At 45.1% G+C, this 27,862-nt stretch overlaps 1 protein-coding gene across 1 annotated transcript; it reads right to left on the minus strand.

The window, feature by feature from the left end:
* Nucleotides 1-2,796: 2,796 nt before the first annotated feature.
* Nucleotides 2,797-27,439, minus strand: LOC119385883 (serine/threonine-protein kinase PLK1-like). The gene is made up of 8 exons (XM_049414143.1): nucleotides 27,415-27,439; nucleotides 24,403-24,934; nucleotides 17,116-17,409; nucleotides 15,989-16,188; nucleotides 14,042-14,161; nucleotides 5,766-6,066; nucleotides 4,302-4,548; nucleotides 2,797-3,093 (listed from the first exon to the last, which is right to left on the minus strand). Exons 1-8 carry the CDS (start codon nucleotides 27,437-27,439, stop codon nucleotides 2,902-2,904), a joined length of 1,911 nt encoding a protein of 636 aa, XP_049270100.1. The 3' UTR covers nucleotides 2,797-2,901.
* Between the last annotated feature and the right edge of the window lie 423 nt (nucleotides 27,440-27,862).

Here is a 27,862-nt window from a genome sequence, read left to right on the forward strand (position 1 = left end):
ACATTTTGCCACATAGTGAACCTATGACGGTGTAAGTGCAGGCCAATTGAGTTCTCCAATAATTCATAAACACCAAATGATTTGTCCCTTTAACAAAACCACAGTGCCCCTAACTAGTTGCCATTTGCCTCTAAAACCGGGCCGAGTATGAAACATTGGTGGTCACATTAAGTATTCTTGTACAGCTCCAGCACAATTTAAACAATTTTAGCGCAATGGCACCAATGGGCCTGTGTTGCAGAAAATGCAGTCTCAGCGTAGGTGTCCGTGATCAAAATCCTGATCGATGCAAATAATAAGAATCGGGGTTCAAGCACTCTGCATGGCAGTAGAGTGTTGTACCACAGAACTGCGCCAGTGCTTGGAACTGCTTTGGAAAAATACCCTATACAGATGTCATGTTGGATGTTAACAGATGCAATATTATGCCGGCAGAAGTGGAGAATCGCACCAGACGTCACACCAGTGAGTAGCGTAGCTAGTGGGAGGCTTACAGCTGCCCACCCATTATAAAGGGCTGAGAGAGAGAGAGAGACATAACTGTGTCCTTGCTGGGGTCAAGGAAGGCGGGGGCCGGGAGACTAGCTGTAAATAATTGTAGTCACCAGCCACACCATCAAAATGTGCAGCTACAGTAGACTCTCAGTAAACGGGTCTCTTGAACGAAACTGCTGCTTAAATGGAAGAACTGCCTCTAATATGGCTGGTTCCGTACTTCAATACTGCACTCCTGTTCATCTCTCAGTAAATGGAACTCCTGTTAAACTGAACACGTTTTCCTCGTCCTTTCAGGTTCCATTTAACAACGGTATGCGTAGTGGGCAGTTCAGAAAATGGTGAATGATGGCACAATCGGTGCTTAACAAATGTACTTTCAGTGGGCACCCTAGGGGAGCTTACAATGGCCAATGTCACGTACACAATCATTGCTACTCTCACGACACGCTCGAGGTGTCCACCAAAAAGCGAAGAATGTGATATCTGGGGTTTAACGTCCCAAAACCACGATACTATGAGACACGGCGTAGTGGAGAGCTCTGGAAATTTCGACCACTTGGGGTTCTTTAACATGCACCTGAATCTAAGTACACGGGCCTCAAAAATTTTTGCCTTCATCAAAAATGCAGCCACCGCGCCCGGGATTCGATCCCGCGACCTTCGTGTCAGCAGCCAAGCGCCATAACCACTAGACCACCGTGGCGAGGCGCGAAGAATGAAGCGAATGAGAAAGCGATGCAGGCGAGGCTTGACAACGCTATCGTGCTCCACTTTAACGGCGAAACTTGAGCATTGTCCAAGTATTAAAAATCTGACGAACCAGTTTGTGTACTTATGCCACCAAACAGACTTTGCCTACAACTGGTACGGCCGCTACTTGCCCCCTATCCTCACGTGGTGTAGCATTTGGTGCATCTGTATGCAGTTTTGTGCACCTTGTTTAATGAGCTTGTTAACCAGAAAATGTTTTTGCTGCTCACCTATCCACACATTTCAGCTATGGAGTGCACTGGTTTGCAGTGAAATGACAGTGCTGAAATTTACTGTAGCAGTTTAAGTGGAACACTAGGTAAAAAACTTGTGAAGTTTAGATTAGTATTACAAGGCACCTAATAAGGGTAAAGCAAATACAATAGTGCACTGCAAGGTTGAGCAGATGTACCGGGCATTCTGCCAATACTCCAAACCTGCGGACTCTACAATTTCTACAACGCAAATAAAACTTGTGGCTGCATATGCAGCATAGATGTATGCCCATTAGAGTCCTCTAGCCAACAAACAGCTGAAGTTTGCCACATTGTAACATTGTATAAAATCTTTATTTTCAAACAAATATATCTTTGCATCCTGCTGCCTGCCCAACTCGCAGATTCTAATCGGTGATCAAAGCTACACAGTTTTGTTGCAGTGTTGGACTACCTTGACGTAGAGGCAGGCTTGCAGAAATTTGTCTTAGTATGAAGTAGCAAGCAGACAAACGTGATATTATGGCATCAGCTTAAAATACAGCTGTGATCCCTTTTATTCCATCTTAGACGTTCTTGTCCTCCATTCAGCGAGGATAGCAAAAGTGATAACATTATTGCAATCTGCCGGAAGATCACATTGTCAACTGTGAAATGCAGACAAGCATCCACATGCTTAGTCAATGCTTGAACATGCGGTGCAATGAAATGCTACACATGCAACACACTCTACAATGCACATACAATACACATACACGCTACAATGGAGACCAATCCTCCCGACGCAATCCCCAGGCTTCCCTCCGTATTCCCACAAGCATTACGGAACTGCCATGTGCCAATGCTATGCATAGAATAACACTCAAGCCCTTCAAAGCAACATGAGATCATGGTCTAACACTAGTAAGATAATGCTATCTTATACCGCTGACATTGGGCTGCAAGTACTGGTGTAAGAAACAATGTTAAACTGCTATTGCAATAGCACATCACACCAGCCTCGCACTTCAGACGTAAAAAAATACAAAACAAGAAATAAAGCAAAGGTGCACTGAAATGTACAGCTGAAACTAGCAGCTCATAGTCACCGGAAATTAAAATGATGAACAAGTGAGAAACGAGCAATGAGATATAAAAAGTATATAAAAAGTATATAAAAACAGACTATAGATGCGTACAAATCTTTTGCTATGTACAAATTTCCCGGCAACGTAAAAAAATACAAAGCAAGAAATAAAGCAAAGGTGCACTGAAATGTACAGCTGAAACTAGCAGCTCATAGTCACCGGAAATTAAAATGATGAACAAGTGAGAAACTAGCTATGAGATATAAAAAGTATATAAAAACAGACTATAGATGCATACAAATCTTTTGCTATGTACAAATTTCCCGGCAAGGAAACTCCGAAACCAAAAAAAAACTGGGAAGGCGGCCAGTCTAGGAAGACGTGCTGGTCAGCCGGTCTAAGATTGTCCGTGCATACTTCAGCCGAGAGAACAGCTCAGGTGGGCAGCCCTTGTGCAGAGTCTCAAGCCGGTACGTGTGGAAAACCCGGTTGTTGTCTATGTACGACACTGCCGCCATCAGGGGGCACAAGATGAGCTTCGTGTGGTCCTGGAAAAAGTTGATCTGGAACGAAGCGAGGAAAGGTTGGTTGAGAAGTCACCCACATTCCATATAATCAGAAAGGTAAACAGCGGCAACGCAAGAAACCAGAATTTTGGGTGTCCCTATACAGCAAGTAGTATAAAGTATGAATACAGACATTTCTCAAAGAGGAGACTCCAAATGATGGCGCTGAAGCTGGTTACAAGGTTTCATTAAAGAAAATGTTCCAGCACTGTCTGGCTTGCTAGGTGGTCTGTATGCTGCTGCATCAGGCCTCAGTAACAAGTACTAAGAAGGCAAGTGAGCGAGAGGTCATGCTCCAAACACGTTCCAAAAAGATTCTGGGTTTTTAGGTGCAAAAACCACAGCACGATTATGAGGCACCCCATGCTGAGGGACAACAAATAAATTTTTGACTGCCGGGGTTTCTATAACATGCAACTTCTTCACTGAGGCTTCGGTATATTGACCGACGACTGTGGGTAAACGCTGCTGCTGAAAAACATGAGTTCTGTACGATGCAGCGATTACCACAAAATGACACTTTTTGCCACACAATGTCGAAATGCGGTGATTCTGTCGATTTAGTAGCATCAAGCAACCACGTCAACCATCACATGCTTCTTGCAGTTGGGTGGGATGGAACAAGCGTGAAAAAAATAAAACTGCAGCAAAACAAGGGGCCCCAGCCTAGTGACGACTGTGCGGTTACTGCCGGGTCGCTTTGCGACGAGGTGGGCATGTTATATGAAGGTATCCTTGCAAACAAGAAACCTGAGAACTTATGTCAAGTTCAGTTTTTCGAAGCCAAGCCGACGTGTCGTTAACACACTCGTTGTCCAGTCTAGTAATGAATGCTACAAGTATTGCGCCACAAGATTGGACAACATTCGCTAAATTTTGCCACCGTAACTGGGCATAACTTCTGTATCGAAAATGAAGTTACAATGAGGATCAACTAGGTTCTGCTTGCACAGCAGACTATATTGCAACACAGTCGACCCCAATTACAGTAGACTCTTGTTAAACGAAACCTAAAGAAACCAGGAAAATGTGTTCCATTTACTGAAAGATGAACAAGGGGGCAGAATTTAAGCACGATATAAATCATGTTAGAGGCAACTGTTCCATTTAAGAAGCAATTCCGTTAGAGATTTCCGTTTACCGAAAGTCTTCTGTACACTTGAAAGTAAATAAAACATACAATGCTGTTTTCTGTAAGGACTGACCTGGACCGTTCCATTGGTCAGGTAGAAAGCGATTGCAGCCCGTGTTCGCAGCCATGCCCGTAGGCATGGCAGCCTGACCAGATCATCACATTCCCTGGGGCTGACATCTGCGCCTGTCATGAGGAGGTACTGCTTCATGTATGTGCAGAAGTATTTTAGCAGCGTGATCTTTTTCTGCAGCGATGGCGGATACTCTTCCAGGGAATGGTAGTGCTCAATGCTGTCCTCATCGACGTACGTCAAGCTCCTGTCCAAGCGAGAAAAATATGTTTTAATAATAGAAGCCCTAATGTTACGAAGGGCAAAATGTGATCTCAAATACTTCGAGAAGTTGTGGTTCATGAACCCAGCTCAACATGCTTACTTCTTTGTATTGCATAACCAATATTCATGGAAAGAAAACGTACAATGCCTTCGATTGTTCGGTTATCATTTTGTCATAATGGTGAATGAATGAACAAAAATAAAGCCCAGCATTTTTCACACCCACAACCATGATAAAGAGAATAATGGGGTTCCTTAATAAGCACTTAAATCTAGGTACGTGGGTGTTTTAGCAATCCACTGCGTGCGGATGCTCAAATCCCCCCCCGATAGCTTTGCTTTTCTGCATGGCTCTCGTGTGTCCCGTATTCTAGCTTCCAATGGAATTAGTACGCCGTATAAGCATGGAAAGCTTCAATAGTTTCTTATCGCCTCCGATGCCATAAAATTCCTTCTTCTGAAATCACCCTCTTCAACATTAGTCGTTTCAAAGCTACCACTGAAGACCATCTTTCAAGTCACAAAGTGTAACCTGACCTGCCATTTTTTTTTTGCCCACGCAAGTGTAATGCCCCATGTCGGGACCCTTCAGGTACAATGAATTAAATGAATAAATTTGCCAAGACACTTCAGATAAACACTGGAAACAGGTACATTTCCAAACGAAGATTCATTCAGCTCTTCAAACCCACATATAAATGTGGAAGTTGCACAATGCTTGAATTGGCTCTCATAAGGAATATCACTCAAGCATTTGTTTTGACAATTCAAACGCTGAATCGGTTTAGACTGATAAATTATTCTTTAAAAATTGTTGCTAATTTCACTATCACAGTTTATTACTAGAAAACGAACTGCATGCTTAAACTGCAGCACCTAAAAAGCAGCGGGACGCCAGATGTTCTGTCTTCCGTATTTTGGTATCGCTGCTCAATAAAATTTCCTGAAGCTTGCTATGTTAAATCTCTAGCTTCTGAAAAATTAATTCAGTTTTCCGAATAAAAATCTATACTATCACAGCCTATGAATGCATAAAGCTGAAGGAGACATCGCTACCTGCATTTTCTTTGAGAGTTCACCAGCTTACAAAGGGCATCATTGCGGGAAAAGCATTTTTTAAGCCTTGCAGAATGATAATTTACTGATACAAGCCAAAACATTTCTCTTTATCATCCCTCTCATCGTGGAGGAAGAACTCACAAGTTGTTGTTGAGCAGAATGACTCGGGTGGTGTCGTTGAATACCACGCCGATACTGTTGTCGCACAGCTGGTAGCCCAGACCGTACTTGTCAGTGTAATCCACCCACTTGCTGACCCAGAACACCGGCATGGAAGCCGGATCCTCCGCCTCGTCGGGGCGCTCAAAGCGCAGCTCAGGCGGACGAGCGCTGATCAGGTGCCCGAGGAGGCGTTGAAGCTCGCCGAGGTGAGCCTCTTGTGGAGCATCCTTGCTGGCCGGGCTCTCTGACGCAGGCTTCCGAGAACCACCTGGCTGAGCAGCTGCACGAGAAGTAAAACAGTGCTCACATGTCCCAATGAATATAATTAGACTCTCGATAATTTAAACTCTAATAATTCAAACAAAATTTTTGGTTAGCCCCATTATGTTCTCAATGTATTTTAAAGCCACTTAATTCAAACTGTCCCACTGCAAAAATTCAGTTAATTCAAACTTATTGCTTGTCTATTCTTAGAAATATCTGCTGCCTTTGTTGCTTCTAGCTGTAAACATTTGTGTTTTTTTGTCATCAAAAGTCACAAAAAAAGCCGATCGCCTGCCTACAAAATCGCCAAAGCAGCCCAACTGTACGCACTAACAACCGCATGCTGACCGAGGAAGAAAAAAACTGGGACGGTTGCCGAACTTTTCTTAATGTCATTTTCACCGCAGTACACTTGTCATACGGGAAAGCATTCTAAGAATGCAAAGAGGCTACCAGCTGTCATGAGACAACACATTTCTTCCCTTATACATGCGTGCATGTGTTGTATAGTAACTAGTACAAGTACGATCGCCAACATCCAAGAACTTTACTGGTAATCATGGAGAGCTGTCCGTAATGTTGCTGCGGCACAGAGAAACAATAAACATCACAAACACTAGTCAATATGTTGCCCTGAGCCTCATTTTTGGGAACTTCTGATAATTCAAACAAAATCCTGAGATCCCCTCAAGTTTGAATTATCAAGTCTACTGTACTCTGTTCTATACGTAGTAGTCAACACTGCGGAGGCTAAACAAGAAGTTCGATTGGCAAAATGTATAACTCCGGACGTCTCATAGCTGCATTTCGTAGCAAGTGGTCATGTGAGCAGAGCAAGGGCGCGTGCGTCGCAATGCTTTACATGAAACACAAAGAAACTAATACAATAACGATAAGAGATATACAACAACATATTTGCAGCCATATAACAGTTAATCTCTAAGCTGTGACAAAAACTCCCAATTTATTACTCCGCATAAACTAAAGAAACATTGACACTCTGGGTGTGAAACAATCCTCTGGTGTGAACACATCTACTGCAAGTCGTGTTAGGGCAACAACGTTGGTATGGAACGGAGTAATACGCGTAGCGAAATCTGAGTTTCACACTTCTCCGTTTCGAAACAGTCAAATCAGACCCTGCCATGCTTTTACTACCGCCATTTCTTTTTCACGTATCACTCCTTAGCTTCAGCTTGTTCATCAATGAGAGAGAGGGAAAAGAGAAAAGACAACGACAATCACGCACGCTGTTGGGGTTTGAGGCTCTGCACAGGCTTCGCTTCCTTCTCTGGAACATTCCTTACGGGAGTCATTTTAGCTTCTATCTCTGCGAGAAAATAGATTCATAGGGTAAGAACGCCTCTTAAACAAGCACTACAACATCCAAAGCATAGTCAAGCAATGCTTGATAACACCCACACCAAATTACTGTTTTTTATGCTGAATTGTAATGCAGTAAAAGCTTGTTAATTCAACACTAATTTGGAAAATCGGATCATTCGGACGGGTTCCCTGGTCCCGGCAACCATATGCATTGTTTAATGACAAGAAACTCTCGTTAATACGGTCACATTTGGTCACAAGCTGGTTAGTTCGAAAGATCCTCAGAGTTCGCCAAGCGCCACAACTGTGCGACGCAAGAATGAAAACAGCGTTCGTGGACAGCCAAAACTGCTGTGGGCTTTCAGAAAGGTGTGGTAGCCATCTACAATTGCATTTGGGTACGTAATAAGGTTTGGGTCCAGAGCACATTTGGGATTAGGACATGAGGGTTCACATTTTGAATGAAGCTACGAATGACTAAAATTGCGGTTTTCGCACTGCTGTGAAGCAAAATAACTGGATTTATGTATTCAAGAAAATAGAAGTGCTTTGATGTAATAGACATTTATTTATTGTTTTCTTGATAATTTTGATAATTCGGCATTCGGTTAATTGGGACAGTTTTCCCGGTCCCGTGAAATCCAAATTAACGAGCTTTTACTCTATATGCCCTAAGAATTTCCACATAGAAGTGCAGCACTGCACTATGCGCATTCAGCATGTGAAACAACTTCCCTTGATGTGAGCGTTCGTAATAAAAGCAGCACATCAATAGTACTTCATTTGGAACAGATACGACACATACAGATCACAGTCCACACACACACACACACACACACACGAAGTGAGCCTACTTGAACTCTCAACAAAATGTGCTCTATTGCCGTTTTGCGATGGTGATGACATCACCTGACCCCTCTGATGGGAGGCTGTTGCCAACGTTGTTTTGGTTTCATACTCAATTCTAACGTGCAGGCAATTTTGGGACTCATTTTCTTGAAAAGATTTGCGTTAAATTTCATCTTTTTTAAGGCAAGCATAAAGACCTATGCACACCTCCCCCAGTTAAATGCTTGGCTGCATTTTTGAAAATTTGATGTACATTCCTTGGAGCAGAGCAGGTTTATGCATCGGGCTTATTCAGCAGGCGCGCCCCCTTATTTTGGGCAAGAGTGAGCATCGCTGCCTATAATCTTATTTTGCGATTACACGATGGTTTTGCGTGGTTGTATAATCAGAGTTCCATCGTACTTCATTCCTAAATAAGAGAACTTTGAGGTTTTCACATAAAGCAGAGTATTTATGCAAGCTTACACAAACATATTTCATACTTAGAGGGACATATCAATACTACCATATGCTAAACATATACTCTTTTGATGTAAGGTAGATTTCAACATATTTCACAACAGCCCTAAACAGAGGTAAGAAATAGAATAGTATAGCTTTGTTTACACCATCAGCTCACCATCATCACACCATCATCAGCCCAACTATTTTAGAAAAAAATGCGCATTTTCAAACTTGAGTTATTTTGGATTGCTGGTTCATTTAAGAACATGCTGACCAAGTTTGGTTGTTATCTGTGGAGCAGAAAATAGTAAAACGAGTTCATTTCACGAGAAGGTGGCATGCATTTGCTGTTGAAAGCATCTCTGAAACACCCTTTTCAAGATGTGGCTGCAAAGTGGGCAAGAATCTGAATGCGATGTGAATGCCCGTGTTAGAATGTTTTGTTTCGGACATTTTAGTCGCAGAAGAACTTTTGCCGAGAGTACACCAGAGGACAAACAAATAAATTAAAAAAGTACATTTCTTGTTGCAGAGACAGCAGTGTCGCTGGAAAACCGGAACCGAAGCTCGAATTGGTGGAAGCATATCACGTGACCATCCACTGCTGGTTTTGCGCCAATTCTGAGTTACTCCTGTTGTGTTTGTGTGCTACTCGGCTAATCTGTTCTTTCTCTTGCGAGTTAATTATGATCAGCGGGTGGTCCGTTTTATGACCAACAAGTGTTGTGAGCAACATTCACAGCTCGAAAGCTACGAAAAATTGAGAATGATTGGTTGCAATTGTCACAGAACCGGGTCGTGTTGAAGAGGAAGGCCCTACTTATGCAGCACGTCACCTTGATTAATTTTTTGTGACCATCAAAATAAATAGCATGCTGTGAAATCTTAGAGCTTACTTTTCTCAGTTTGCACTTTTGGAGAGAACGAGCTGGTTAAGAAAACTATCATTTCCAAAGTGCTTCACCAATACCTGCTTAAAAGGTTGTTTCTAGACTAAGTATTTTCCAACACAAAAAATGTGAGATGTCCTACATGTCATGCCAAGGAAAAAAATTATCTTCACCTTTAGAGGGATGGCATTTTTACAGAAAAGTCATAAAAAAACACGGTTGATCCCTCCGTCATAGGAATCAGAATAACATGAAAGTAAAGCGTGCCCTTACAAAAATAACTGAATGCTTACTGTACATTATATAAGAGAGTTTGCACAATGTATATTGATGTCTGGCAGCTAATGGCGCCGTTTAACGTGTATGCACCCACTTTGATTGGTGGTACATCTCCATCTCGACGACTAACGTCCATGTTAAATGATTAAACAAACCCTTGTGGTAGGTGTAGTAGTTAACGGTGAAAGCGTAAACAGAGAACGAGGTGTGATAGACAGAAGAGCGTCACATATTGGACGCAGAACTTGGTCGCCATCCTGCGGAATGTTAAAATGTGATTGAACACCATGGCCGGACTAGAGGGAAACGCAAAGCGCGTCCTGCTGCCGCGGTAGTCCGGCCACGATTTTTCTCGGGCCGAGCGTGTGAGCATGGAACGCGGTGTTACAGCCAGGTGAGGCAGGCGCGCGTCGCAGAGCTATTTTTGGTTTGTATTGGCGTGACGCTGAGCGAGGCCAACGCTTTTACGACGCTTGGGCAAAGGTCGCCACCTCGCGGTGTGTTAAGGCATTGACAAAATTCAACTTCTATTGAAAACGTGCCGAATGGGACGGACGTGTAACGCGTTACAGGTGCTAGTCGCGGAGGCCACAGCAATGACGAATTACTTTACCTTACCTCTCCCAGAGGTCAACACCACCCAGCCAACCGGGAGAGTGGTAGATATAAAAGGCGCGTTCGTAAAGCCTCCAGAGTCTGTGACCGTGGCGCAGTGGATAGCGTGCCCAGCATCTGTTGTTGTGGACCGAGCGGTCGTGGGTTCGATGCCCGTTGACGGTACCTTTTTTTCTTTGCCATCTGATTGTGTATATTTTTTCCACGTCATTTCCGTGACTGAAATACGTCACTGAAGTCTTGGTGGACCCCGGCATAAAACACTTTCGTGTTAAAATACACGACTCGCCTTATCCTGCACTACAAACCATCTAGAATGCATCTAATGATAAAAAATCAGCAGATTTTCATTATTTTTGAAATGATAGTTTTCCTAAGTTGGCATACATGATTCATCAATATAACATCTATAGTTTTTTCGTATTCCCGCTAGGGTGCTGAAATTTGGAATATGTTCTAATGCCAAGAAGATAAGCCATCCCTGAAATTTTCATCAAAATTGGTGCATCAGTTAAAAAGTTGACTTTTCTGCCCCGCATTCCCGCTTAATGACCAGCGGTTATCTCATCTTTGCACTACATGCCCTGCCCATTTCTTTTTGATTTCGACTAAGGTTAACACGCATTTGTTCTCTGACCCACTCTACTCTCTTCTTGTCCCTTAACTTCACTTAGTGGTATGTTCTCTAGCTACATGTACAATGTTCTCGGATTGAAAAGTGACATCAAAACTTACTACATATACCGACTGGTATGCGCAATATGCTCGAGATGACCATGTGATGGCGTTATGAATCTGGCCGCTTAAGGGGGACACTGGTCTTAGGGATGAAAAATGATGGGAAAAATCAGTTTTCTGAATATAGTATTTTTGTAACATAGAGGCACTACCGCAAGTGCTGACCAAGTTTCTTACATCTTGGATTGATATTTCAGCCCCAACAACTTATATCACCAAGACAAGCTATATTTCGATTGAGAAAAAGCACGAAAAATGGGCTCTTTTATTGACATGCTGCTCTGAATGACGTATGCTGCAGCAGTAGGCATGCAGGTCCCTGGTGCATGTCCCTGGTGGCGACTAATCATCTAACAAAAATATTTCAATATCTTCTATTACATGTGGTTCAATATGAGCTTCATCCGTTTTCTTGCGTTTTCTCAAAACTAGCTTTTACTCACCCCGCTTGTTTGGTGCGGCAATTGCTCAAGCTCTAGAATAGCTACAGCTGTAACGTTTTTTGCTGTATGAAGCTACAGTCAACTGCCGATTTTTCGGACTCCCTAGGGAATGCGAAATCGTCCGAAAAATCGGGCAGTCCGAAAAATCGAATTCGTGCTTTTTTATTGAGCTGAAGCGGTCAAATCGCCCCAGCCAGTCCGAAACAGCTTTAATGCCTCCCAGTACAATTATCAGGCATTTTGGTGCGCGCCCAGGTTCTCGCAAATACATTCGGTACCTGCCGCGAACCCCGCTTAACTACGCACGTGCCGACCGCCACTTTTGCATCTCATGATGAGTGCCGCTGATAACAGCAAAGCGCGGAATAGATTACGGCTATCTCGCATGAAGCGTTTGTGAACGATGACGCGGAACACAGACTGTGGCGGAAGAGCGGACGACTAGTCCGGCTTTTTCCGATGCGTGTGCGCATGTAAACGATGCGCACACACATCGCCGAATCGCCGCCAATACGCAGCATTTGCTGCCGTGTCAAGCCGATCGTTTCTAGTTGTGTGCAGCACATCGCCAACTAAGCTGGCGCCGCCACTTTACTGTTTCTGTATCGTACGCACGCATTTATCATGAAAGGGTTCGTGATGCGCACTTAGTTTCTGACCGCACACAGGCGCGGCAATGGCGAGCTGGTTTCGTCCGCGAAGGCAACGCGTCTGTGCGGCGCACAAAGACGCAGTAGGAATGGCGGCGCAGCGCATTTGGGTTCTCGCCAATTAAATGCGTGCAGTACGTATGCAACTGCGCTAGGCCACGTGCACTACCGAGCAGTTAACTGAAGATGCTTATCGTAAGGGTTGTAAGCGATTAAGCCGTACTGGCGCGTTTGCCAGCTGCCGCCATCATGCCTCCGTGCATTTCCGCTGCTTATCCGTAACATCGCCGCACGGCACCGCGATAGCGGCCCCTTTGAATTTCTGGTCTGCTTCACCCCATAACGCTTCGGCATTGCGGCAAAGCTGACTTTCGGACTCTGCTACTGTCTCAAACAGATCGACTCGCGAAAGCGCTGGTTCGAACCTACGAGATAATAGACGCGGCAGAGGTGGGGGCCGCAAATAATGCCTTTCAGACCTGCAATTTGGGCAGAAAGTCCGAAAAATCGGACGCGGAATAGCTTCAGCGTCCGAAATTTCGGACGTTCTAATACACTGAAGTCTATGGGGCTGGTGACGGTGCCGCGAAAGCGTCCGAATTTTCGAGCATGTCCGGAAAATCGGGCGTCCGAAAAATCGGCAGTTCACTGTAAATGCATAAAGCTTGAAATGCTGCAAGCAGATTCTTCCTTTTCTTCTTCTATAATTTTTTAACCTGCCATTGTTCTTGATCGTTAGTAGCTGTACTGTAAACGCTAAATTTCAATGGGCTGCTAAATTGCCAATTGTTGTTGGATTTGAAAACTGCTTGCAGCAGCTCAATTCTTATTCATTCTGCTTTCCACTCATGCATTAAACATAACTTTCTGCCAAGTTTATTATTATCTATTGTCTCACCAAATAATAGTAATTAACATTTAATTATCTCAATCATTATTTGAGCCAAAGAAAAAATTTCTGCACTTTTATAATCAGCACAAAAAAAAATACGTATATATCTGTGCTTTTTAATTGAATCTTACCAGAAAATGGACAACATAGCCCCAGGTACCATGTCCCCCCTTAAGGTTGCACACATCATTTTCCTTTCCATGGCTCGCTGCGTCACCCTCAATTTAAGTTTAACCCTCTTCATAAGCCTCCAGGTTTCTGCTCTATGGGCAAGTACCGGTAAAATGCAGCTGCTATATACTACCTCTCACTTGTTAATTTAAGACGTAAACCTGTGTGTATGTTGGTAGAAATTGTTCGAGTTGAAGTTTTTAACAGGTACCTATGTATGGCAAGCTAATAAGCACCTATGTATTACAATATTAAACGTATACATGTATATGAATGTATTTATATGTTCATTTTTGTTTTTCCTCTTAGCTGACCTGCACATTCTTCGTTGCATATTGTATTGGACCGGCCGCTGGCCACTTCTGGCCATCTGTCCAAATAATCCTTGTACAGTGGACTCTCAGTGAATGGAAATCTCTTTAATGGAACTGCTGCTTACGTGGAACAACTACCTCCAATACGATTGGTTTCGCAGTTAACTTCTGCACCTCTATTCATCTCTCAGCAAGTGGCACTCCTGTTACACAGAACATGTTTTCCCGGCCCTCTCTGGTTCCGTATAGCGAGAGTCTACTATGTATGCAATTTTATTACCATGGAAATAACGTTCCATTGATTGACCGATTGATTGAATTCCCTTTCACCTTGGATGGAATCAAGTTCCAACTTTATAGATCAATCGAGACAGACTCACCAGGGCCTTCATTTCGCTCCAGCAAGGGCTTGCGGCCATTCACAGTCAGGGTGGCATTGAGCGTGTCATTGCGGGGCTCTGTGGTCAGGCAAGATGTGGGGAGACGGGACGGAAGTGGTCCTGCAACATGAGGCGAATGCATGGTGAACCCTTCTGTACTTCCCCAGCAACCACTGTGGTGAATTTACAGACACTAGGCACAGCAAGGAAAAACAACAGAGCTCCCAGACTAATGGCTAGCAACATTTGTCAGTCTGGGTCAGAGAAGCATCACCCCATGACTAATACCTGTGTGGCACGGGCGTTTGGAAGGCCTTCCAACCGATAGTCTATTGACTTTACGTTTGAGCACAAGCTGCTACACGGCACGTTTCGAAGGCCTCCTAGTCGAAAGTCTAATGAGTCAATAGAGCACCCCACAAATCTATCGAAATTTCTATAGCCAATGAGCAATGGAAGAGGAAACGGCGCAAATGTGCCCTTTCGTTCTTGGTGTTCTCGTACGCATGATTAGAGAAAAGGAATCTATCCAGTATGCTTTAAAAGTAGTATATGTGAGCGTTGCAAATTCTTTAACAAAGTATTTTTGCCACTTGAAATGTGCGAACTGCACATACTCGACAACAGCAATGCGCTTGTCTTCATCGTGCTCTCTTGCCCTGTATCGCTCGCCACAGTTTTGCTCCTCAACAACTTAATAACTAAATATGTATTCATAACTACGAATAAACAATTTATTGAAATGTCTAAACAAAAACAAGAGACATATTAGTGCTTTTACGTGAATTTATATTATTTAACTTTAGGCAACATGAGTACAAAAATGAAGATCCGCAGCACCACGAAATTTTTGCAAGAAATGCCTGAACCCTTCAACGGCCATTTAAAACTGCCGCGTAGCAGTGCGACAACTCCATCGAGTCTATAGAGTTGACTCCCAATGGCCATCGACTATAGATGGCCTTTCAAGAGTGCCCATGTGACACAGGTATAAAGCATTGTTATCTCAGTTTTCAAGATAACAATGGTATCCCCTCCACCCCTTTCGAGTGCCCTCACCTGCATCAATGACTACCAACGGACAGTCAAGCCAAGAAAGGTACAAGGGACGTTATTATGTGTAGTAATTACGATATAAATGAAAAACTTAAAGTGCACGAAAATACAACTTGCTGCCAGTTGGGACAGAACCTGCAAACTTCATAACGCGTCTGATGTTCTACCAATTGAGCTACGGCGGCAGTCGTCCTCCTGCACACTTCATCGGGTATTTCTGTGCATGCAAACCTGGGAGTGTTAGTCAGCGCCGCTTGTAGCCATGACAGAGTGTGGAACACTTGCCAGCTGGCATCACGTACCACGTGATCTTTTAACGAGCTGGCAGCTGAGCAATAAGCCCTCGCATACCACCTGAAGGCATCAAGTCTGCCGGAACAAGTCCCTCGCTTTGAATCAACAAAAGAAGGGAATTTTAGGGAACAAAAAAAGAGCATCGGCCATGCTATCCAAAGATTGCTGTTCGGTCCCAGCCGGTGGCAAGCTGTGTTTTTGTTCACCAATCTATTTACATTTATGGCATAATTACTACAATACACTTAATAGACCACAAATAACGTCCCCGATACCAATTCCTTGGCTTCAATACAATAATTGCTGGGGTTTAACGTCCCAAAACCACGATTTGATTATGAGAGACGCTGTAGCAGAGGGCTCCAGAAATTTTGACCAGCCGGTGTTCCTTAACGTGCACGTAAATCTAACTACATGGGCCTCATGCATTTTCGCCTCTATCGAAAATGCGGCCACCGCGGCCGGGATTCGATCCCGCGACCTACGGGTCAGCAGTCTAGCATCATAACCACTAGACCACTGTGGCGGGTCTCCTTGGCTTCACTGTGTTGGTTTTGATAAGAGTTGTGTCTAGCAAAGTTATACAGAGAAACTCACCCCATGTCATGAATTCATCCTGGAAAATGGCCTCTATATTTGGACGCTTCTCTGGATCTTGTTGCAGCATTTTTCTGATGAGCTTTCTGGCAGCAGAGCTCACTGATGAAGGCACATGATATTCATTTTTCTTGATGCGAACGTAAGTCTCTTTCAAGGACTGAGTCTCGAATGGTGGACGACCAACAAGAAGGGTGAACCTGCAGATAACAGGAGCAACGAGAAATTTGTGTGTAGGGCTTTATTATTTTTTTTCTCCACTGAATTTGCAGTTTACCGTGCTTTTGAAATTAGCAGTCCTTCCCTAATTGGGATAATGGGAAGCAAGCGGAGCTTGGCATGCGAATGCCTGACAAACTATTTCTTTTTCTTTCTATCACACTATGCAACGCCCCCGGCTAACTTTTTCCTTCCTGCATGCCAGGAATTGGATCTTCACCCACGTGCTAAGCAGCGCAACACTTCTGTAGCTACAGGCAACAACAATGGCCATGCGTGAAACGATGAAATGCTACAATGAAATTACGAGCGATCTTGATAAAAGATCTGATTTCCATATCTGAAATGCCTGATAGCCGACAAGCTCACGATCGAGAGAGCATCAGTTATTGGAAAACTGCGCGCACAAATATTCACGTGACCGGAGCACCTTTGAGAGACTATTTGCATACACCCACACATCTGTATACTTACCGGTGTAGCGTTCTTATACATGTTGCCGCCACCCCCGAAATATTAACTCATACGAGCTTCCCTTAATAATTTGTTACTGTGGTTAACTCTCCATACAATGCAGACTGTCATAGACTATTTCAACTCAATCTTGCAAGCACTGGTGACAAGTGGGGCTCTCATAGATGGGACAATGGCTAGTAGAGCATGCACCTCCTCTACATTAAAAAAATAGCTGCACTATTTGTGGAGTATGTTGCACACCAATAGTAATTCGGCTAGCTTTAGTTTCCTTTCTTGAAAACTGTGCACTCGATGCATCCCTTTCAAGAATGCGTCCCAACCTACGACAAAGTTCTGCCGTGCCCATGTGTTGCACCACACAGTAGTATTGTCTCGCACCACAGGTGCCAATGCTACCATGCAAGGCAGTAAAAAACAATATGAACACTCACAAGATGCATCCGATAGACCAGATGTCAACCTCAAAGCTGTGCCCCTTTTTGGAGAGTATTTCAGGCGCTATGTAGTTGGGCGTGCCGCAGAGAGTCTTCTTCCTCTCGCCGTCAAATTCCAAGCGGGTGGCAAGCCCAAAGTCTCCCACTTTAAGCTCCATCTTGTCATTGAGCAAAAGGTTTCCCAGCTTGAGGTCTCTGTGAATGACCTTCTCTTGCACAAGGTAGCGGCATGCAAGAAGAAGCTGGTGTAGAAAGTAACGAGCCTCCCCCTCCGTGAGCATCTTGCGACGCCTGTGCATTTCCATAAGACTCTAGAAAGAAAACAAAATTTCAGTTCCATCCCTGGTGCCGAGGGGCACAACCACAGAATTCACTGGGACATGTAATGGTAACTCCTTGAGGGTTAAGTTAAAGACACGAACATACGGCACTGCAAACAAATCCCAAAACCACGATACGATTTTGAGGGACGCCATAGTGGAGGGCTCCGAAACTTTTTACCATTTGGTTTTCTTGAACATTGCACCTAAATCTAAGTACACGGGCCTTTAACATTTCGTCTTCATGGAAATGCAGCCACCGTGGCAAGGTTTCGATCCTGAGACCTTTGGGTCAGCAGTTGAGCACCATGACCACTAGACCATCGTGGTGGGTTTAATTTGCTGATGTATCAAGGCTCGTTCGACTAGAAGTGGAGTTCGATTCATGCGTGACATCGAACCCACAGCTTTGCCTACTAGTACATATACACTACCGACTACATCAGCCAATGCAAGTGCATTTAAGCATGAAAGCAGCAACAGTGTTTTCAAAAGCTGGAGTCCACTGCTGCCTTGGTTCACCCAACCTTTGAAATTTCTTTCACTGCAATTCTAGAGTTCCATGCAATAACTATGCAGTAGGAAATTATGTGGGAATGAGCATCCCGTAATACAGCGTTGACATGTCACCATGGATTGAGGAGATACATACCCGCCGGCCGCAAAGCTCCAGGACAATGTAAACATTCTTTTCGTCTTCAAAGTAACTGTTGAAAGCTACAATGTGCTTGTGATCAAGGCTCCGGTGGATTTGTATTTCCTGGGCCATCTGCAAATAGCGGAAGTGGCCACCACGGTATTTTATTAATGATTGGTAGGCACTTTTCAGACATGTTTGAATGTTTGTGCAACAACATTAGCAAAATGCAATTCATGATCGAGCCCAAATTCATGTGTCCTGCAAGACATTTAGTCTTGCAGGACACATGAACACAGTTGGCAGGCTTGCTTTGCATGCCAACAAGAAAACAAAACCTTCACACAGATGCAAAGCTACAGTACGAGCAGAAAACTGCCCAAACTATGAGCATTACGTAATTGAGAAAATAGTAGAGCTATTCGTCGTTTTAATGCTCTGGGTACTGAAGTTCCCTGTCCACTTTGAAGTCATGTAGACTTTGGAAGAGAAAAAAATGGAGGGGGGGGGGGACCAAAGCTTGGTTGAAACTCAGTTCATGGCCCCCTCCTAGTTGATACATGGTGCGAATTGTCGAAACTTTCAAACAATAGATCAAGGAGTTACTATTCGTAAATACGAGTATACTGTGAATACGTCAAACTGCAAACTACATGCTATTCAATTCAGGTCGCCACAGTATATTTGTGTAGTGGAGTATGCTGTACGGTCGACAGCCGTTCATACTGAACGTTACTGGATAAGCTCACTGCAGACTGCAAAGTATGCAATTAAATTGCTTGCTTTTACTTCAATTTGTGCCTTTTAACTATGTTCCGTAACATCAAGCATAACAATAAACTGAACTTGATATAGTGGGGTGTGGAAATCAAGTGATTACGGCGGTTCCTGATCTGAGAACCACTGAATATTGTCTTCAAAATTACTGTTTGTGTATCTGTGCTGGCTGGACAAAAATGCGTGCCACAGTAAAATTTAAGGAGCCCGATCCAATGAAAGTCCGTGCTCCTGGAGAGTCACCTTTTCTTTCTGGTGTGGCTTGAGGAGAAGTGCCTTGGAGACCACTTTGCCTGCATAGACTACGTTGGTGGCTTTGTCCGTTAACTCGTAGCATTTTGCAAATCCACCCTGAGAAAGTAAGGGACAACAGGTCAACGTTTCACCCACCAATAAGGAACTACAGTGACATCAGTAGAGTGAAAACTTAAAGGGGTGGTGCCATCAAATTTCGAGGCTATAACAAGCCTGTTGTGGGTTTCCTCTGTATGTAAGGACACTCCACGCGAAGGGTCGGAAACAGCAGACATTTAGAATACATTTTAATTCACTTCCAAAGTGTAGCTAAATGCCCATTCTCCCGATCGAGACCCATCACTAGCGCGCCGACTCTGACGTAGCTCTATAGGAGGGGCAACGAAAGTTGTAGTGACGTCACACCAGATCTGCTGTCGTGACATGACCTCCGCCACCTCTGCAACATACGTACCGGCAAAGCATCAGTTGCTACATCACTTGCCGAGTTTCGATCGCTTCCTGGCTAAGTGCGTCAGCCTTGTGTGGTCACGTGACCAAGCCCCCTACACTGCTACGTCACTGCCCAACCTCGGCGCCCAGAAACAGAAAGTTGTCCGTACAAAAAGGCAATATTAAATTATTTAGCGAGAATACATTAATCTTGGTGCGTGTCTCATGCTTCCTGGAGCTATAGGAAACGCTTACAGAAAAGAACGCGCAAGCCACAAATTTGGTGGCACCACCCCTTTAAGGTATGCGAGAACTGAATAGCAATAATAGGCTCTTTACACTGGAACTTCATCATGCAATGCCAGCCACGATTGACATTCGCCATAACAATTTTTTTACGAGTCAAGAGCATCTGTAATCTGGAAAGAAAAAATCCCATGTGGTGCATGCAATGAACCTAGAAGTGCACAGAGCCTTTAGAGCTTCGCTTTATTCACACCCCTATCGGCCAATGCTGGTAAAACTTGGCTGATAAAAGCTATACTGTAACACCCTATGGCCAGTGCATTGAGCCTATGCCAGGTTGCACTTAAAAAATAAATTAAAAACTGTGGGCACAAGTTCTGCCACATGGCACATTCGCAAACTGCAGACGAAGACATACCATTCAGACTATGCTGACATGCCTTGCCTTGAGCAGTAACCATGCATTTTTTTCTTTTACATGACACCATAGATTACTATTTCTCGGTTGATGCAGTGCAATAGGGAAAAGCCCACGACATCCAAAGACCTTTTAAGAGCAGAGCTGTTTAAGCCGACCGTAATCTGTCCAACGCAAACAAAAAACTCTGTGCCGCGATGACGTCACAGCACGTTGCCTAGCAACCTGTGCACCTGTTTGTGCAACCTGCGATAGCCAGGACCAGCTATACCTGGCGACAACTTTCTGTGGCAGCACAGCCAAAGCTACATGGGCGGAGCTTCTGCGCATGTGTTACTACACCAAGTAGTCCGTTTGCAGGCGATTGTTTACAGGCACAGGAAAACGTGAAATAGACACCAGAAAGCCAGAAAACTAGAAACAGCAAAAACGAAAATCTTTTGGAGGATAAGCTTTCTTACCTAAAATGCAAGAAGTCTTGAACATAATGTCTATTTCTTTTCTTTTTATGTTTTCTTGTGTGCTACGTAGTCTACAAGAGTTAGAGTTAGTCTACAAGAGTTAGCGTAGTAAAAAAATTTGTGCTTCGGTTCCGCAGCCTTGGCTGTGGTGCCACAGAAACTTGTCGCCAGGTATAGGAGCCTATCAGCTCCGCTTTGCCTTTAGCCTTGCACCACAAGTGCAATGCTACGCCCGGCTTTCTTTTTCCCCTCGAGATATGCCAGAATGCCCCGCAGAGCACCAGGGGAAAAGTGTGTACATCTAGCGAGCCGACTGTTCAGTCGCTCGCTACTCGTTGGCACTTTGGCAGTACGAAACGCAAACATGTCCCCGCTTCTCGACTATGCTTACAGCATAAATACTACACATATCCGAACGTATCTGCTTGGATCTGCGCATGAAATGTGAAAGGAATAATGCAGTCAGCGTAGGTATTATCAAGTGTATGTGTGTCTATCGGGTGTAGCATCTAAGCGAAGTGCGCGTTATCACATACTGATACAGTCGATATGTGCTATCATGAAATACGAGTTGGAGCACTGAATTCATGTTCATTCAAAAAATTACTTGTAATGTACAGATATGCATGGACTCAAGCTGCCTTTGCGCTTGAGCATTTAGTGTTGAAGAAGGCTATTGCGCTCGCGAACTGCTTTTAGCCGTTACGGCATTTAAAAGGTAATTTCAATGTTCCATCTCGCGCTTCTCAGGACTATACATATCTACGGTATGGTCACATGTGAGCGAACATGCGAAAGTGCAGGAGGGGTCAGGTATGCTCAGAAAATCAATTTCTAAGGGTGTTCCGACACTAAACCCACCCCCTCCCCCAAACTGGCTATGTCCCTGCCGTATGGCATACTGGTGCCAAAAACAAAATTTTTAAATAACACTTCGGTGCCACTCGGCTATTTTAACAGTGGCACGCGGAAACGCTAGACATATGGAAATCGTAGAGAGGTCATGGCAGCTAAACACAGAAGAAGCTTGTAAATTAACTGCACAGTAATATGTTCCACTTGCCAAATTAATTCACTTGATCGGAGAAGTGCTGGCACGGTGCAGGTGGAAAGCTAAGAGAAGTGCTTGTCTGTCTCTTCTGTTCTTTGTGGCCCGTCTTGATTTACGCTGAACTTCTCTTATTAAATGCTATGTACCAACTAGGCCCAACAACAGTTTTACGGAAAGCTAAAGCAAGAGGCCCACGCACGCGTTTATCAGTACCAAAGGACACTTGGAAACGCCAAGGCAGAACAAAAATAGAGTCTTTTAGCAAGTTACGGAAATACGGTACGGGTATTACCATACTGCTCCTCTTTTCTCGCTTGTGGCTGCTCGCAGTTCCAGCAAGTGCATCCCCCCCGAACGACTTGTTCCTTGTTAATGCGTAGCAAGACATCATCATAGTGATTTCTGAAAAAGGCATTCTGGTGTTGGGCTGCCTTCACTGGAATTAGGAACGGCAAAAGCACAACGAGCAAAAAATGAGGAGTGATACGGTAATACCTTACCGTATTTTCGTACCTTGCTAATGTTACAGGTGTAATAGCTAGCAGCCACGCTAGGCTGAAGTGGGAGCCTGTGGTTCACCACTACTACCAATTTTAAATAACCACGATAGAAAGAGCCGAGCTGCCGCACGGCTCGACTGCATGCTCGCGGTTTGGAAATTTCGAAATTTTGCAACTTTTGCACTTACCGCAGCCTGAGCAGTGAAAATGAAATGATTACGACGCCGAAATGGCTTAGCAGGACGAGGAGACAGTGGTAGTGGGCGAAGGCCGATTAGGCTCGACTAAAATAGTGACAATAAAAAAACAACGGCCACACGACCGCATGCGTATGTTGCCAAAGCCGTCTCAATGGTTACAGTAACGCAGGCAGAAATTTGTTTTGGTGGGGGCACGTCGTTGATCTGAAGTGGGGGCCGGGCAGGCAGGTGTGGTCGAGTGTCATTTTGTCATTGAAACCGGTAAGCGGACAGACAGGGACAATGAAAACGACACACAGAGTGCTCGTCATTTTGTGCTCTATCATGGCAGAAAGAAATTTCAGCATGTGCCCGGTGTGCCACCCCCTGGCTGCCCCACCAAAGTGTTCCCAAAATTCACAGGGGCGATAAGAGGGGCACTGGGAATCCTTCCAAGACTTGAAAACTCACACGTCCGGCGGAAAGTTTTAACGAGGAAACTCCATGCCATGACGGCATGCCGGAAATTTCTAGTCTCCCGGAAGCTGTATAGTTAAGGTATGAAGCCAAGTGTCGGAATTTTTTTTTTAAGCAATTATCACTAGAAATTATTAGTCTACATTATAAAGCACACCTTTTTAGGCCCATGTGAGCATTCTAAAGCAAGTCCTATATTTTTTAAATTTTTATAATTAAAAATTTCATTAAAAGTTGGCCATGCACAAACAGTCCCAACTCAAGTTCCACTCTATAAAATAGCGTAATTTTTTGCAGAGGCATAAAAGAAGCTTTGGCCAGTGCAATGAAGCAAAACAAACGAGATCAGATGATTATTAAAATTATAGTGATTAAATAACCAAGAAATTATGCATTAACACTAGGGGCATTTTGCTTATCCAGGTTCATTGCACACCCACTAATGTGATAAGGAAGTGTGTCAAGTTTTAGTGAAAAATATTTATTAGTAAAAACGTTATGAACGATCGCGTACGGAAAAATACCAAAAATGTAAGTTCTGAGAAAATCAACCAAGATTTGAAACAGGTGCAGCGCTTACACAAGGTGCAGCGCTTGCATAAGGTTCAAAAGCCCTAAAATCCTTGATATTTGTAGCCAGTTTCATCCTACTCTTGCGTGCCTCTGGTCGAGCGGCAACTTTCCTTTTCTTTTCGAGCTTGCTTTGCAGCATCAGTGCTCGGGGCAGGGTTCTATTTGGTGTCGCAGAAGTCTGTTGCCAGACTCGGGGGTCAATGTTGCCAGACTGCCGCCAGATTTGGCAGATAAATTTGCCCCTGCGGTTTCAGCTTTCCCGTAAGGCTTCTGTGTCATCCGCGGTGCAGTTCGAAAGTGCCTGTGCGACATCGGCCGTTTTAATGAGCGGAACGAACGGACCCCGCGTGTTGCAGAAGTCGGGACGCGTTTTTTCGCTGCGTGCGCCGTACAATTAAGATATCTGACTCGAAGTAGGGAATCCAAGCGCAACGACTCGTTTGAGTCGACGTACGCGTAAGGGAAACTGCAGAAGCCCGGACACGCGTGTGCGCCGTGTTGCAATACATCGGACTCGTGTCCCCGAAGTACAGATTATCTCCGTAGCTGTGCGTGCCGTGTCGACGATGCCCAACGACGTTCACACTTCCGATCGCATCGCTCGACGAGTATGAAACATACATACCACGGCTGGAGAATTGATGCACGTCGCATATATCAGTGCTAGCTACGCCCGTAGGCTGCTTTATCGCCGCTGCTGGACGACACTGCTAGGTCTGAGCTGGTGGTGGGAGGCGCGCGACTCGTGGAACTGTAAATGGGGGGCCCTACGTGGAAGAGGGGCTCCACCCACAATAACCACAAACAACCAAAATTCCAATTAATGCGTGTTTATTTTCTCCGGGCTTGAAAGAGCGCTATCAAAAAGTAACAAAGACGAATGAAAACAAAACAAAAAAACGCACACAGCAGGTTGATCAATCTGCATTTGTCGCACTATCGTCTTCAAAGGGGATACCGGCGTGCGATGGCCTCGATGAGCCGACGGAACTTGTCCTTCACGTTGGGACGTGCGTTCACGGACCTCCACCACAGCCAGGCGAGGTGAGAACGCATCAGAGCGGGAGTCGTTTTGTTGCCGTTGCGAACGAGTCGTCGTTTTGCTTTCTGCCACTCGCTTTCGATGCGTTGCGTGTTGACGCCTGTTGCAGGGTCGATGAAGTTGACGCTGTGGTTCACGGTGTGCCAGTCGAGGTTTAGCGGCGTCCCATTGGCATTCACGAGGCCGGGTATGCACCGGTATGCGGCCCACTCGTCACTGAACACCGTCGTGCCGGGAAGAACGTTCTTTGCGATCAGAGGACCAAGGGTGGCCGCGTCTCTTTTGTCGACCTCGAACAGCCTTAGCTCCTTCGTGGACACGTACAGCATGCCGAAAATCCACGGGCCCTTGTCTGACACACCACCGTAGTTGTTGCGGCGCCTGGGGGGAACATTGTCGCCAGTCAGAAGGCGGCCTCGGTTCGCCTCGGTCGACACGGCACGCACAGCTACGGAGATAATCTGTACTTCGGGGACACGAGTCCGATGTATTGCAACACGGCGCACACGCGTATCCGGGCTTCTGCGATTAATTCAGTTTCCCTTACGCGTACGTGGACTCAAACGAGTCGTTGCGCTTGGATTCCCTACTTCGAGTCAGATATCTTAATTGTACAGCGCACGCAGCGAAAAAACGCGTCCCGACTTCTGCAACACGCGGGGTCCGTTCGTTCCGCTCATTAAAACGGCCGATGTCGCACAGGCACTTTCGAAATGCACCGCGGATGACACAGAAGCCTTACGGGAAAGCTGAAACCGCAGGGGCAAATTTATCCGCCAAATCTGGCGGCAATCTGGCAACATTGACCCCCGAGTCTGGCAACAGACTTCTGCGACACCAAATAGAACCCTGCCGTGCCCTGATGGGACGATTTCGCGATGTAGTGCCGATCATTTGTGAGGCAAGATTTTGCAGTGTAGAGGCCAGGCTCAATGCCAACTTGCTTCAAGATATCAAGTGTGTTTCTGTTGCCATTATTCAAACGACACATAGCGTCATACAAAGCAAATTTGATTATTTGCATGCTGGCATACGTGTTCTTGGGATGTACGACGCTGCGCGTCCACCTGGTGAGAAGTTTGTGACTTTTATGATCAAAAGTAATGGGTTTTCAATGCTATTAGAGTATTATTACACGTTCTCACTTGTTATAATTGTTAAATAACCAACAAAATATTACATATAAAGCTAATTTTATGATGCGCACAAAACTGGCACTTTCAGTTTCGGTTTTGTAGACGATGTGTGGTCTAAAATTTTTGCTTGTATCTTTTTAAAGAAACTGAGTAGACGGAAACTTTATGCAGCAAAATGATGGGCGATAAATCGCGCATTTAACATGACCAAAAACCAAAAGAATGACATTTTGAAAAAAAAAAAAAGATCACTTATACGGGAAAAGAAAAAAGGGGGCAGCAAAACAAGCAATGGGAGTTTGCATCTGCCTGCCCGACCCCCACTTCAGATCAAGAAAGTGCCCCCCCCCCCCCCCCCCCCCCACCTTCCCCCCAAAAAATTTCTGGCTACGCCCCTGCCTGCGACGATAATGGCGGCAATCAGTCAGCGACGAGTCGGAACGCAAACCCAGTTCTGACATCGTTCGAACACTATCGCGGAGCATTTGCAATCTACGACAGGTCTACTGCCGGGTCGTTGCCAAGGCAGCGCATCCCATTCAGGCCACAGCATTACTCGGTAAACTGCCTACCTTGCCAAGAAACCTGCCGCGGACGTATTCCTTCTTGGTTTTCTTGTCGACGACAAGGTCTGGCAGGTCATTCTGGGGGGTTATGCCCGTTCGGGTTGGAATTGCGGAAGCCATGTGGAATACGTTCGGAACCACGAGCCCGTGCACGCTGTCACGAGCCTCAAATGCGCACCGTTGACAATCACTACGCCTATGCTGCCTATGCGTCGACCATAACCAGCCCTAGCGGCGCTGGCGCTGCTTTTTGAAGGTGAGAATGGTGACGTGTGGTACATCACGTGCCAAAACCCCAAAGCCTAGCACGCTATTGGTCGATGCGAAAAAGAGTGAAACAAGAACGGCGAAAGCATGCGTACCTTTGCGCAAATCAAAATTTGGTACATCCTACTTCCTCGCGCTAATTCATTGTATTCGATCCATATGATTGGCACGTTACTATTTTTTATTAGTACATAAACTAATAATTCTTCAATTTTGCTGTATACCCTACACCATGGAAACTGTATGCCCTACACGGCCGATTAGTTCCTTTTCCTTCGTCTAAATTCTAAATTTCCCCTCTTATATTAACCGCCGGTTTCATGGCCCCCCGTAGTGGGTAAAAGCCAAGAATTAATGAAGGGTCAAGCAAGCAAGGCTGTCAAGACCTCTGGGCGCCGGCGGGGCTTTTTTCCTTGGTTATGTCGTAGCTGCATAGGGCGTCTTGGGCTCGGAGTAGTCTTGTCCTGCGGGTGGAACGTGCACGTGCACTCTAAGAAAAAATCGAGTATTGAAAGAGTCTTTCTGCCACGCAACTATAATCGTCATCCACCTCGCGTACTTTCCTTGCGTTATCACCGCAGTCCCGGCACTTCGTGGTCCCGAACGGCGCGCGCATTATCAGCGTTACATAGCATTCTTGATAGGAAAGTGACGAGAGACTGGTTTTCGAAAACGGAAACGCGAGCAAGCCAGATGACGATTATTGTTGTGTGGCAGAAATACTCCCCAAATACTCGATTTTTTCTTAGAGCATCCTCTTGGTGTTCTCATTCCACTTGACGGCCGCATCTGGTGGCACGCCTATGTAGGTGGTTCAGAAGCAGGAGCGACACCAAGGGGGTCTCAGCAGGGGGTTTCAAGGAGCATCTGCCTTACTAAACTGCATATTGACTGCATGTATGACTGGCAGTGAAGTAAGACTAAACTAGTTTACTTAATCAGGTCTTTATGGCTCTCACCTTCGCCCCCTGGAGGGTCACACATACTGGCCCCCTGAAGGATGTCTCGTTAGCATAGGCGTGCACAGGTTTCCCCGTCAGGGAACGGCAGTATCATCGAAGCCCTCCCCCCCCCCCCCCCCCCCCCCCCTGCTCGAACGGGGAAGGGAGAAGGGGGGGTTTTCCCTTCCCCGTTCGCCGAATCCAAAAGACATTTCACAATGAATGGAAAATGAAAATGAGGCGATGACACGTTGTCATGGTCTGCCTTTGGTCCCTGGTTTTCTGGGAGTAAAGATGGGAAGTAAAGTTTTTGGAATGCGACAGGACCTTCGGCTGCCATTATCGTCAAAAACTTGCGTGTCCATAACCCTGCCCTTTAACCAATGATGAGATTCTGACTTTGCGCCCCACTTAGAGGAGGCACCCCCCCCCCCCCCTGCTCGAACCGTACGCCTAAGCTCGTGAC

The sequence above is a fragment of the Rhipicephalus sanguineus genome, chromosome 3, assembly GCF_013339695.2.
Source record: "Rhipicephalus sanguineus isolate Rsan-2018 chromosome 3, BIME_Rsan_1.4, whole genome shotgun sequence".
NCBI lineage: Eukaryota > Metazoa > Arthropoda > Arachnida > Ixodida > Ixodidae > Rhipicephalus > Rhipicephalus sanguineus.

What these genes read in the sequence shown, in the direction of transcription:
- LOC119385883 (XM_049414143.1), bottom strand. Translation starts at nt 27,439, where the DNA reads ATGTGTGACCCTCCAGGGGGCGAAG. An exon ending in GGATGAATTCATGACATGGG is followed by an intron (nt 14,162 to 15,988) that starts GTGAGTTTCTCT and finishes CTCATGTTGCAG; the next exon opens with GACCACTTCCGTCCCGTCTC. An exon ending in GGAGCGAAATGAAGGCCCTG is followed by an intron (nt 6,067 to 14,041) that starts GTGAGTCTGTCT and finishes CTTCTCGTGCAG; the next exon opens with CTGCTCAGCCAGGTGGTTCT.